Consider the following 11,876-nt stretch of genomic DNA (forward strand, 5'->3'; position numbering starts at 1 on the left):
GGCGGTGCCGCGGCGGCGCTGGGGGCCGCGCTCAGCGCCAGCAAGACCAAGACCAAGAAGAAGCACTTCGTGTGCCAAAAGGTGAAGCTGTTCCGGGCCTCCGAGCCGCTGCTCAGCGTCCTCATGTGGGGCGCCAACCACACGGTGAGCCGCCCCTCCCCGCCCGGCCCGCCTCCCCGGCACCGGGGCCTTCCCCTCCACCTCCGGATCCGGCCCCTCGGGCCAGGATCGGGGCCCTCACCCCGGGAGCAGGGCCATCCCATCTCCATCCCAGGAGCGGGGCCCTTCCCTCTTCTCCCCTCCCCTCACCCCAAAATCAGGGCCTTCCTGTTCTCCTGCCCACCCCAGGATCAGGGCCCTCTTCTCCTTCCCTTCATCCCAGGATCACTCTGGTCCAGGATCGGGCCCCTCCCCCAGGCTGGAAGCCCCCTCTCCCTTGCAGGGGCTGGGAGCCAGAGCACCCTGTGCTTGGGGGGCAGTCTGAGGATGATGCCCCTCCTGTCCATCCCTACCCCCCTTCCCTATCCCTGCCCCAGCCCTGGGATCCAATGCCTCCATATCTTCCTCAAAAGCAGTGCCCCACCTTCATGCTGTGGGGGCAAGGGGAGGCAGGGCTTGCCCCCTGGCACTGGGGGCTCCCCACACCTCCAGGCACTGGGACTGGTCCCTGGCCTGTTGCTGCCAGGGATAGTCTGTTTCCTGGTGCCTTCAGCATCCCCCTGCAGCAGCGACCCTAGCGTTCTCCCTGTCCCCTCAGGGCCCCTGTAGCCTTAGGGGTCTCCAGGTTTTCCAGCTTGTAGCCTCCTGTGAGAGGCCACCCCCACAGGGAGACCCCCTGCACCCTCCACTTCCAGTGATCCCCATTGTTCTCGGTGCCCTCATGGGGGAGTCTTCTGGCCACAGGCTGACCCAGGGACCCTGTTCCTCAGGCTCCTCGAGCATCCTCAGTAAGGTCAGCTACAGGAGTTGGAGACCCAGAGGCCTGTTCATTCCTACCACCAAACCCAACTCCTGCCCAAAAGATAAAGCTCCTGACTGATCCCACCACCCCTTGAGCCCTCAGTGCTGATAATTTGCAGGGTAAACCCCAGGTGACACCCCCTCCCTGAGCTGTGGAGCCACCTAGTACCCCCCTCCCAGAGTCAGCTTTCCTATGGCATGGGTCAATATATGCTGTAGGGAACAGAGAATGTGTGAGCATCTGTGAAGAGCTGAGCAGAGACCTCCCAGTCACCTTTGATTCCTGCTCTTTGTGCTGTCAATACGTTTCTCTGTAAACTTTCTCCCTCTGCTCCTCTGATGGCACCCAGAAATCTTGCAACATTCTCCTCACATGCTTGATGAGCTGGATGGATTAGAAATGATTGCCATGTGGCTGCGGGTGATGCATTCTGCAGCAGCAGTTAAGAAATCTGAAATCCACTGTGATGGCATATTCTGTTGGGTGCAGAATGCCAGGAACCTTTCTCCTTCCTAATTTAACGTATGTATTTTGAGAGCTTAGGAAAATGCATTCCTTAGTATCAAACAGAAGCTTTCCTGGAGAGAGAATGAGAGCCTGAGAGAGCTATTCCTGAAGAATTGAAATGCTCATTCAAAAAATAAAATCAACTCTCTAGCTTGGTTGGTGATACAATGCAGTGTTGTCTTCTGGATCCTGAAGACACTCCAGTGATCTTTTTGCTTAGGGTTTTGCTTCAGAAGTAGTAGAGTGGTATTAACGAGACTTAAGAGCCCTGTAGGTGAAACTGATAACTGGATCCTGGGCAGTCTTGGTTACTGCCTCATAGTGGCTTTGGAGGAGTTGCTAGGGGAACTTGTTGGGTGGTAGCTACTTTTTTGTGTCAACCTCTGGCCTGGTAGATGTGTAGTAGACTTTTTTCATGCCCACACATAATATCACACTGAAATATAATTAACTCTCCACAGCTTGACACTGCCGGTCTCATCCAGGAAGAGGAAGGGGGGCTGTAAGTTGTGTGTGGACATTACGCTAGTAATGGGATTCTCTTGGTGGCATGTTATGATGAAACTTCTGCTAGAAGCTGAGGCTGCATCCTGTAGGGCCAACAACGGTTAGAAAATAGCAGCTGGGACCTCCTCGCTCTTGGACAAACATCTGGGATTGTGTGAGAAATTCTTGTCAGTTCATTTTGATCTTACTCTGTGTCACTGGCTTTGTTGCTGGTACATGATGGCATGGGTTGGGTTAAGTGCTAGAAAGGTGGGTGCCCAGTTTGGCTACTGTACAGCAAGTGGGCTGTGATCTAAATTGGTTTTATTTCCTTGACAGATGAGCTGTTGCTTGTGTTTGTGGACTCGGGGTGATGGTACTGCAGCAGGGTTGGTAGGTGAGATGGATTAATGTAAGGTACTTGTAACAGATGGGTTAGACTGGTCCTTCTCACATTGCAACTGTGTGTGAACAAGGCCACTTGCAAATGTTAAAGGCCAGATGAAATTTTGTACAGTTGGCCAGCATTGAACAAATAGCAATAGGAAAGTGCCTCTCTATTTTACAGTTGGACAGTAAATCTGTGCAGCTTTTAAGGTGACATGTACATACAAGAAGCTGGTGCAAGGCTGATGCTTTATGTGAGGCATGCCATTTTCTTTGGAGACTAGCCCGTGGCTGGCCACCTAGCTCATGTCCTGAGGGCTCCTTAAGTTCAGGGACTGAGATGTGAGCGAGGCATATGGTGAGGAGTTTGATTAATCACAGAATCTAGAATCATAGAGAAGTGCTGGAAGGGACCTCCAGAGGTCATCTAGTCCAACCCTCTTCCTGAGGCAAGATTATCCCTATCCAAACCAAACTTGTGTCTGTTGTCTGGCTACCTATTTAAATGTACCACACAACTTCCAGACTGCTGTTCCAGGTGGAATGTGGCACAGCATGATATGTTGGAGGGATTCCCTGTAAGCTAGGCTCTTTGCTTGCTTATTCCACAGTCTTGGTTGCAGGGCATGTCCCCAGGTGGGCAGCAGGCTGCATAGGGAGGGCTGTGTCTTTCATACAGAAGCATTGAAACAAAGTCAGGTGGAATCTGGCAGGCCGCCCATGCTGAACTACCCTGAGTGTCTTGCTGGGCATGGTTGTACTGGTTGCCCGCAGCACCAGGAACCATGTCTTGGATGCAGCTGATTTGGTAAGAAGCCACAAGCCTTACAGCTAGTAATTTCCCAAGGGTTTCTGCTTTTCTCTGCCGGGCTGGTGTATAGGCAAGATGCCATGTGCCGCATGAGAAGCTGGATCTAAATTTTACCCCAAAGTCCCTACTCTCTGGGGGAGTCGAGTGAGACTTCTTCAGCAGTTTCAGATGTATTCTGAAAGAGGTTTTTCTTAAGTACGAAAATAACCTTGATGCATTAGCCCCTGTGGAATTATAATTTTGTGACTGTGGAGTAAAAATCTTAGCTGGAAGTTTCTGTTGAAATGATGAGAGAGAGCCACCAGGGTTGACAGTGTTGCTGTCATCCTTGGGTTTCAGAGTCAACGCCTTGTTGAAATGAATAGGGCAGCTCTCATCTGAGACTGCTTGTTCGCACTGTATGCAGCCTCAGTCCATGTGTGTTGTAAAGGTTTTCTTTACATCTCTAAGGGCTAGAAATATATACTTTTTTTAAAGCCCCTTCATTTCTGAAGCACAATTTTGCTTCGAGGGATGAATTCTTTGGCTATGAAATAGGTGAGGCCCTGCCTGTGGGAGAAGTCTTTTTGGGAGCATCAGAATCCATTGACACAATCAAGATCGCAAGGACACGCCAAAAGGGTTCTATCAAAAAGAGTTGTCAGGGACTGATCAGACAAACAACTCCTTTATGCAAGCCATCTCCTCCTGTAGCGAAGAAATACCCTCGGGTTCATTTACTCAGTCTGGCAACGGTTCGGCTCTGCCTTATGTTTGAACAGGCTTGTTCGCAGCTGGTGTAAATACAGTGTGTGGTGGGTCTGGAGAAGATCAAGAGTGGCTGATTTGTTTGTAGGTGTTGTTAATGCATGGAGAACGGGTTTAAACAAGAAGCCTGGCTTTGTCCAGTGCTGGCTGTCTTGATGCACGGCTGAATCAAGTGGGTCTGCCAGATGTGAACTGTGATATGGTTACCTTAGTAGTTCCCAGCCACATGCAGATGGGAATGAAGTGCATTTGGCTTCTGAGACTTGAACCAGGAAGCTGGTTCTGTACCTCAATAACATGTAAAACTGAAGAAAGGAGAAGTGGGTGGAGCCAAAAAGGTTCAGACACTCGGGTTGCAAATCGCTTGCAAGCTGCTGAGTTGTGTTTGAAGAACGGATCATAGCTGAGGACTGGGTTTTTGAAGATGCTGTTGTCATAGCTTTTGGAGAAGAACAGAAAATTCAGGTTCTTATTACTGGGTGTTCATATAGTGTCCCTCCTTTATTGTGTATGTGGACATATCTAGATGAGATTAGAAGTAGGCATTGAATTGTGATGGTTTGGGGTGGGAGGGGTTAGCTTCACTTTACTGAGCAACAGTATTGTATGCAGCTGGTGAGACTAGTGTAGTCACAAGGTGCTAGTTAGGCTGTGGGGTAGGATCCTAGTGTTTACCTATGGAGTTGGAGTGTGATGCTGGGGTGTGTCTGCTTTTGTTACTACACGTTGGACAGCAGTGCTTGTGCTGGTTATGTCAACTTGTTTAGGTGACAATCTATCAACCAGAGCTTGTGACTGTGTGGGAACATGGTGGCAAAAATGGCTCCTGGAAGCAAGCGTACCTCTGTCAAAATGGGCAGGTCTCTTGCACTGTGCTTATGACAACTCCCCAGTTCCACAATTTTCCTGTGCTGATTGAAGCTCCCAGAGCTGGAGCACTGTGTGCCCAGCCATGGCAGAGGGCAGCTGTTTGGTATTCAACCCAAGAAGCAGTAATTTGGCTTTGCAGCTGCCTTTCCCATCTCTGCATCGCTGCTTTTGGCGTTGCCATATAGATTCTGGCCAGAAGTGCATCTGCAACATAGTGCTTTTTGAAACCGTTTAAACCGATATACTCAGACATGCCTATATCTGTCACTTCCCTGCTGCCTGCTATATTCTGTCTGCAGTTGACATTTAGGAAGTGCTGTAAAAGGGAACGTGACTGGCCTTGATGCTGGCGATCAGTGGATCTCAACTTCGTTATAATTGCTGTGACCTGGAAACTCTGAGATACTGAGAGGAGAGAAGGGACAGTATAAGGGCATCAGTGTCAGGCTTGGGAGACCTGGATTTAGCTCTTTGCTTTGCCATTGCGGTATCAAGTGACCTTGGGCGCGTCAGCCACCATGTGCCTCTGTTCCCCCACCTGTAAAACATGTTCCAATCAAAACATGCAAGTTCTTTCAAGTTAGGTCAGACTGAGGGAGACCTCCAAGGAAAACCCAAGGTACTCCAGGAAGAGATGTATCCATTTTCACTGGGAGATACCATTCTTCTTGCAGTGTGCCACGGTGAGGCCACCTCTGGGATTAGACGTAGAGGCTAGCTCTTGATCGCTTGTAGTTATGAAGAACCCATTGGTGTTTTTATTCTCCTGCATACCTGCTCCTGGAGTGCTGTGTCCAGCTGTGGACAACATGCTCCAGGAAAGACCTGGAGAAGTCCAAAAGAGTTCAGAGACACCAAGGAAAGCAATTGGAGGCCTAGGAAATAGGACATGCAGGGAAAGATTGGAAAGTTTGGGCCCCTTTAGTTTGGAGAGGAGGGGGGTGGGGCCTTGTTTTAAAAAGGGCAGTGTCCAGTTGTTCTCTATAGCCACAAGGGACAGGACAAAAAGTAATGAGCAGAAATTGCAACAATAGAGATTTATGTTGGATATTAGGAAAAGCTGTTCCCTCAGGAGGTGGTAGAGTCTCCATCACTGGAAGTTTAAGTGCTCATTAGACATGCTTGGCTTGTCTGGTTTGGACTGGGGTAATCCCTTCTTGAGCAGGATGTTGGACTAGATGCCCTCCTGAGGGTCCTTCCAGCACTTCCCCTCCCCCATTTTTTTTATACTTCTATAAGTGATTACTCTAATTGTCAAGCCGATCCCCTGCCCCTCTGGTTTCATAATTATACAGTGCTGCTTGCTTTTCCCCTAACCATTGGGCAGTATTTCTGTTGAGCGGCTGTTGTCACACTCCACATGTGGTGTCTTCTTGGTACTGGTTAAAAGTGATCTCCCCATTTATCTTTTACCTAGCTCCTTGGGGGGGATGGGTCATAAAACTTAACTAATGCTCAGAAAGCTTTTTTTTCAGATGCCTGGCTGAAAGGCACTGGAGGGGAACAAAGTAGTTTTATTTTCCTGAATGAATTTCTGCTGCAAAGAATCTTAGCAAGCAGGCTTAGATACTTCTGTCAGTTGGACGTTGTTAGTAAACAAATTGCATTTTCCCATCAATTTACTAATGGTAATTGCCACTTTGAGGCTAGAGTCAGGTTTTGAAATAAAATTATGCTTGTCCCGTTTATTCTTAGACCAGCTGTCCCTGAACAGCACAGATTATTGATGCGTCTTTTATTGACTAAGAAATCACCCTTGGTAGTAAAGATGAATTGCCCACTGTCACTAAACCTCGAATCCTATTGATTAGCGCTGCCCAGGAATTCAAATTCAAGGCTCGAGAGAAGAGGGCCAAACTGATGTATTTACAAAGTGATAGAAGTGTTGTATGAAGGAGGCAATTGCAGATCCTAATTAGGGGTATTGCACTTACTTGAAGGGGGTGAAACCACACAAGAAATGTTTTTCTCTTTGCAGAGAATTATCTGTCTGATGTTGTCTAATAGAGATGGTGTCAAATGATTTGGCCTAAAATGTGACCTGTTTTTCAATTCTGTCAGCTGTCTTTCAGATTGGCAGGTATCCGATTTCAGTGAAGCTATCCATCATGGGGATGACAGGCATGCATCATCCTATTTTAAACTGAATTGTGTGGGGCAGCAAAGGGACTGGCCTGGCTCAATTAGCAGTGTCCTTTACCAAAACTCCTTTGCTATCCAGGCTCAGGGGAGAGTCTCCGGTTCCATTCAGGTCTTTTTTTGTTGCATTGTCTCGCCTGGCAAGGGAATAGGAAGCTCAAAGGTGCCATAGAGAGGCATAATCGCCCACCCAGTGACAAATATCAAGACTTTCCAAGGCCAGGTCACTTTTGCAGGTTCTCCAGGCTTTTAATACAGACTGCAAACAAATAACTCAGAGGGGCCAACAATGTCTGGGTATTTTAAGGGGAAGGCGCGCATGAAGACCACAAGAGTGGCCCTATTGGGTCAGCCCACAGGTCCATCTAGCCTAGTATCCCATGTGTCACTGGCAGAGAGCAGATGCTCAGAGGAAGAATATGTATGCAGGGCCCATTCAGACTGATCTGTCCCCTGCTCCTCTTCCCCTTACAACTTCCAGCAGAAAGACCAGGTTTCTGCTCCTGAAGACCCTGTGGTCTAGGTCAGTGGCTCCCAAACTCTTTGGATCATTGGATTGCTCTGTCTTTGATGTCTCACACCCTTATCAACCTACTTTGAACTGAAAGCACTGTGATGGCATGCATGGTCCAGTTCTGTTTGTGAACCACCTGCAGACCACGTACCATGGCCCTGTGGGACACCAGGAATCTCTACCATAGTCTGGACCCAGTGGTTTAGGCAGACTGCACAGCGGCAGGGCTTCTGAAGCAACACATGTATTGGCAGTCAAAATACAGCAAGTCTGTTTGGCAGCACTGGTTACCACAGGCGCATCACTTCGGCTCCTCTGATTTCTGCACTGGCTTCCCATGGGATAGAGGGGTCAGGGTCTTGGGTCCTTATCTTCCCAGTGCTCCAAGTTCTGGGCCCAGGGTTTCTAAAAGCTCCCCTGAAGCTCCAGGATGCAGACTGGAGTCAACAGCCCTGTTCCTCTGGCACAAAGGAACATACTGCAATAAGAGCAAAGCTTCTCTGTATGGGAGATGGGGCTTTGTGGGGAGAAGGGTGTTCCAGACCGGGGAATGAATTCCCCCCTGACCAAAAGGGGAAGATGTTGCAGACCCTACCTTCTGCTCCATGTTGAAGGGACGTGTCTTTGACCCTACCTTGTCTCATGTAAATTAACACATTCAAGTATGTAACAGATGCAAGGATGTAATATAGTTTCTGGTATATGCTCCTTCTCCCCTCCCCTAGGGAGAAGGTGAGAGGACAAACACTTACTAGAGGTTAGGTGCATCTTTGACGTGCTCCTGGAAGGAGCTCAGATGCTACAGTGATAAATGTGATACGAGAGTGCAGAGTAGAGTAGCCAGTCTTGGTAGATCCACTTGCGTTCAGACAAGATCACCTAACACCTGCTGTAGCACTTATCTGACAGAACAGGGCATAGCAACCCCTTTGAAAGACATGTAGGCTGTGTCTAGATAAGTGCAGCCGTGCAGTCTGCAGCACCACATACCGCACATTCAGGTGTTCTGCATGCTGAAGGGAGTGGGGGTTGACCCCAGGAAATCCTGGGATCCAAAAAACCTGTGTGAAAAAAAATAAATAATTGGAGCAGTGCACACAGGGAAAGCGCGTGCCACCCAAAACCAGAGCCTGGCCTGCTGGAGCCACACTGGCTACCAGCCAGGCTCTGAGCAGCAGGATCACTGCTGCTGCAGCCCTCGGATCCCAGGTAGGGCTGCTGGGGACAGCCCAGTGCTGGCTTCAGCCTCCCCTACCCCACCTGGAGTAACTTGCTGCGTACCAGAGGGTGCATGGCACAGACGTTCCCTGGGGACAAGTGCTGCTGCTTCTTGTCCCTAGGGAAACAAACATCCACGCTTGCATGTGTGTGGCCGTAGAGGGCTTGGCAGTAAAAGCTGGCTGTACTGAAAACCAATATTAATGGGCTCTGATTTAATTTTTCAAAAGCTGTGGACAGAGAAGTGGACTTTTTTTCACTCCTGTGGATCTGAAAAGAAGATCTAAATGGGGCAATTAGTTATTGGGCTAACAAGGAACAAAGGTTTTTCTAGTCAAAGTCTGGGATTTGCTATATTCTGTCCCAGACAGTGGAGCCCTGATGGAGCAGATGTGTCTACTGAATACTGCACCATAGTGTAGGTCAGTGGTTCTCGGCCTTTTTAGACTTGAGGCGGCCCTCAAAACTGCTGGCTCTTAGTTTTAAATTTTTTGGACTACAGAAAAATAATACATCAGTCTTTTTCTGTTGTAACAAGCTTGGAAAGACCACAACTATGGATTTTTATTTGAAATCCCTGGGTTTACATTGTGGATCATGTTTGCACACCTAACAGCGATAATATTGTCACACCCCACAGAACCCTTGAAAGGATCTGAATGCACCCCAGGGTGCTGTGGGCACCCTCTTTGAGAATCACTAGTTTAGATGTACCTGAGCTAGCGTGTTTAGCTGAGATACCTGTGCATATAAGCATCTAATCCCATTGTTCCTATGGAGTCCTATGTGATGCAAAGCCTCAGGCTAGTACCTAATTGCAGCACACCCACATGTTGCCTAATTAACAGTAGATCAGATCAAATCCCAAATGAAACCACACCCAGGCTAATTCTTCATTGCTGTTCTCAGTTGGCCACTGGGATCCAAAAGCTGGTGGTGGTGTCTGCTGGGTGCAGGTGGTATAGGAGAAGGGGCTGCTGGAGGATGTCTCACTTGGGTGTGAATGGGGCTGTGCCACTGTTCCTTGGAGTTTGGACTGTGCTTTGAACACTGAAGTTGCCCCTATTGCTCACTGTTAGAAGGGTTGCAGCAGGTAACAGACCTGTGTTCTGGGATTGCCAGCAGCAGAAGTAGGAACCAGGAGATGCAAAGACCATCCCTTTTTGTCTCCCACCAACAAGCGGTTCGTACAGACTGTTTTAGCAGTCTTTAGATTCCCCTTCTCCCCCCACCCTCCCCCCAGCCATTGGCTCTGGATACTTCTGCTTTTTGAAGATCATAATGCTGCCTCTGGCATTCTTCCTTCAGATCCAGAACAAGCAGCTAATGGCTTGTCTGCTGCCTTAGCACTGCACAGGATGAGGAAACAAGGTGCCGGGGGAGGCTGAGAACAGGCTTGTCTGAGGAGCAGGCTTTAGTGCGTCCCTCCTCCTAGACAGGAATAACTTAGCAGCTGCGAGCAGCACCTCCTGTTAATGCAGAATTAACAGCACTCCCCTTCCCCCCACCGCCCACCACGATCACTATAAAGGAATTATGTGATGCGGTTCCAGAGGGTTGGACCCGAAGCCCTGTCTCCCACCCTGCTTTTTACTTTGCATCTCTCCAAACAGCTCTCGGTAGCTGCATTGTACAGGATCCAGCCTTGTGCAGATGCTGTGAGTATCAGCCTCCTCACTCCATTGCCATTTACAAGGGATAGGCAGCACGTAACATTACTTATTCATTCATCTGTATGACATCCTTCATCTCTGACAAAGCACTTATCAGAGGATGGTACCAACTTCTGTGGCTGCTACAGAGTAAACAGTGGGTTGGGCTTCAGAGCACCTGCTTCATTTATTTTAGTTTCCATAACCATACAATAGCCTTTTTCCTTGCCTCACTGTTTGTTTCCAGGTTAGTTTCTCTTGCAGTGCTCTCCTCTATAATGTGTTTCAGTGAAGATGCAATCTAATGATTATAGCATCTCATTTCCTCACAGGAAGTATTTTTCCTTTGGCAAAAAGGGCAAAAGAGATGCAGAATAATATCTGCTTGTTCAGTGATTAGATAGGATTTGAAGGTGTATTGATGCTGTCCTGCCTGTCACTAAACCTTGAATCTGTGAATCTCCCTGTTTTTCTTCCTTTTTTGCATGCCATAAACTAAGCCTTGCAACCTTCCTTTGAGGTGGTAGGTGACACCTTACAGACTAGCTGGTTCAGAGAAGCGTGGGCTTTTAGAGGCAACAGCCTGTTCTGTCAGATGCTATAGAAGGGCAGGCCAAGGAAAGATTGCACACATCCAGGAGTGGATCCAGAGGAAGTGCGGCAGCATGGTTGCACCCCTGTTTGGGCTGTGTCATGTGAGCTGTCAGTGCTGGGTCTGCCAGGAGTCCTGGCTTTCATGCTGCTCCTGGAGTCCAGCAGGTGAGTGCTGCCTCTGTCATGTCACTCAGTGGGGAGGGTGAGAGGGAGGAGCAGCAGCAGCATTGATGCTCTGGGTTCTGAAGATGCATAAAAGTAGGGGCTGTGGCTGGACCCTTCCTTGATCAGCTGGGGAGCTCACATCTCATGCAGAGCTCTGACAGGAGCTCATGCTGACTGGGCAGTGAGCTCTGAAATTTCTGTGCACAGCCAAAGGGGAGCACACTAGCCCCCATGCCTCGTGCATGGACCTGCTACTACATATACTCGCAGTTTACACATGGCAAATCAGAGATGCATAAAAGGCTAAGAGACTTTTCCAAGGTCTTGTAGTCAGACAATCAGTCTGAAGTCTGTACAAGCAAATGGCAGACTCTGCCCAGTGCTGTGGCTGCAAAGGCTGCTTCTCTCAGGTGTTGCCTGGTCATAGCAGCTGCAGTGTAAAAATCCTGGTAACTGCTCCACAGTGGAATAGCTTCCTCTCTTAACCATAGTTGTGACTAATGTGCATTCCAAATTCATTAACAGAGGTTGGATCTGCCTTTGTACGAGCAAACTTGCTTTTTTTGGCCAAGCTGTGGGTGGAGCACTGCATGAGAAAAGAAAGACTCTTAGTAAGAAGGCTATGGCGCATTTCTGGGAACAGCAGGGTTTTGATGCTAAGTCAGTTCTTTTAGGGCATAGCTGCTGTGTAGGGCCTGCATGTTTACTACAGTCTCTTTCAGCGCTTGGTGCCGCAGTCTGAGTTTTCACACGTGGCTTTCTGTAAAGTAGCAATTCCACAGTGTGGCAGCTGAGTGCTCAGTTGTCTGTTTCTAAATATTCCTG

At 48.7% G+C, this 11,876-nt stretch overlaps 1 protein-coding gene across 1 annotated transcript in view; it reads left to right on the forward strand.

Moving 5' to 3' along the window:
* Positions 1–6: 6 nt before the first annotated feature.
* Positions 7–11,876, forward strand: part of PIP4K2B (phosphatidylinositol-5-phosphate 4-kinase type 2 beta) — a 37,866-nt gene continuing 25,996 nt past the window's right edge. Inside the window, exon 1 of the mRNA XM_006022600.3 lies at positions 7–144. Within this exon, the coding sequence (XP_006022662.2) occupies positions 124–144 (21 nt within the window). The 5' untranslated portion in view covers positions 7–123. The remainder of the gene's footprint in view (positions 145–11,876) is intronic.

Source organism: Alligator sinensis, unplaced genomic scaffold (genome assembly GCF_000455745.1).
Source record: "Alligator sinensis unplaced genomic scaffold, ASM45574v1 scaffold886_1, whole genome shotgun sequence".
In the NCBI taxonomy this organism is placed as follows: Eukaryota; Metazoa; Chordata; order Crocodylia; family Alligatoridae; genus Alligator; species Alligator sinensis.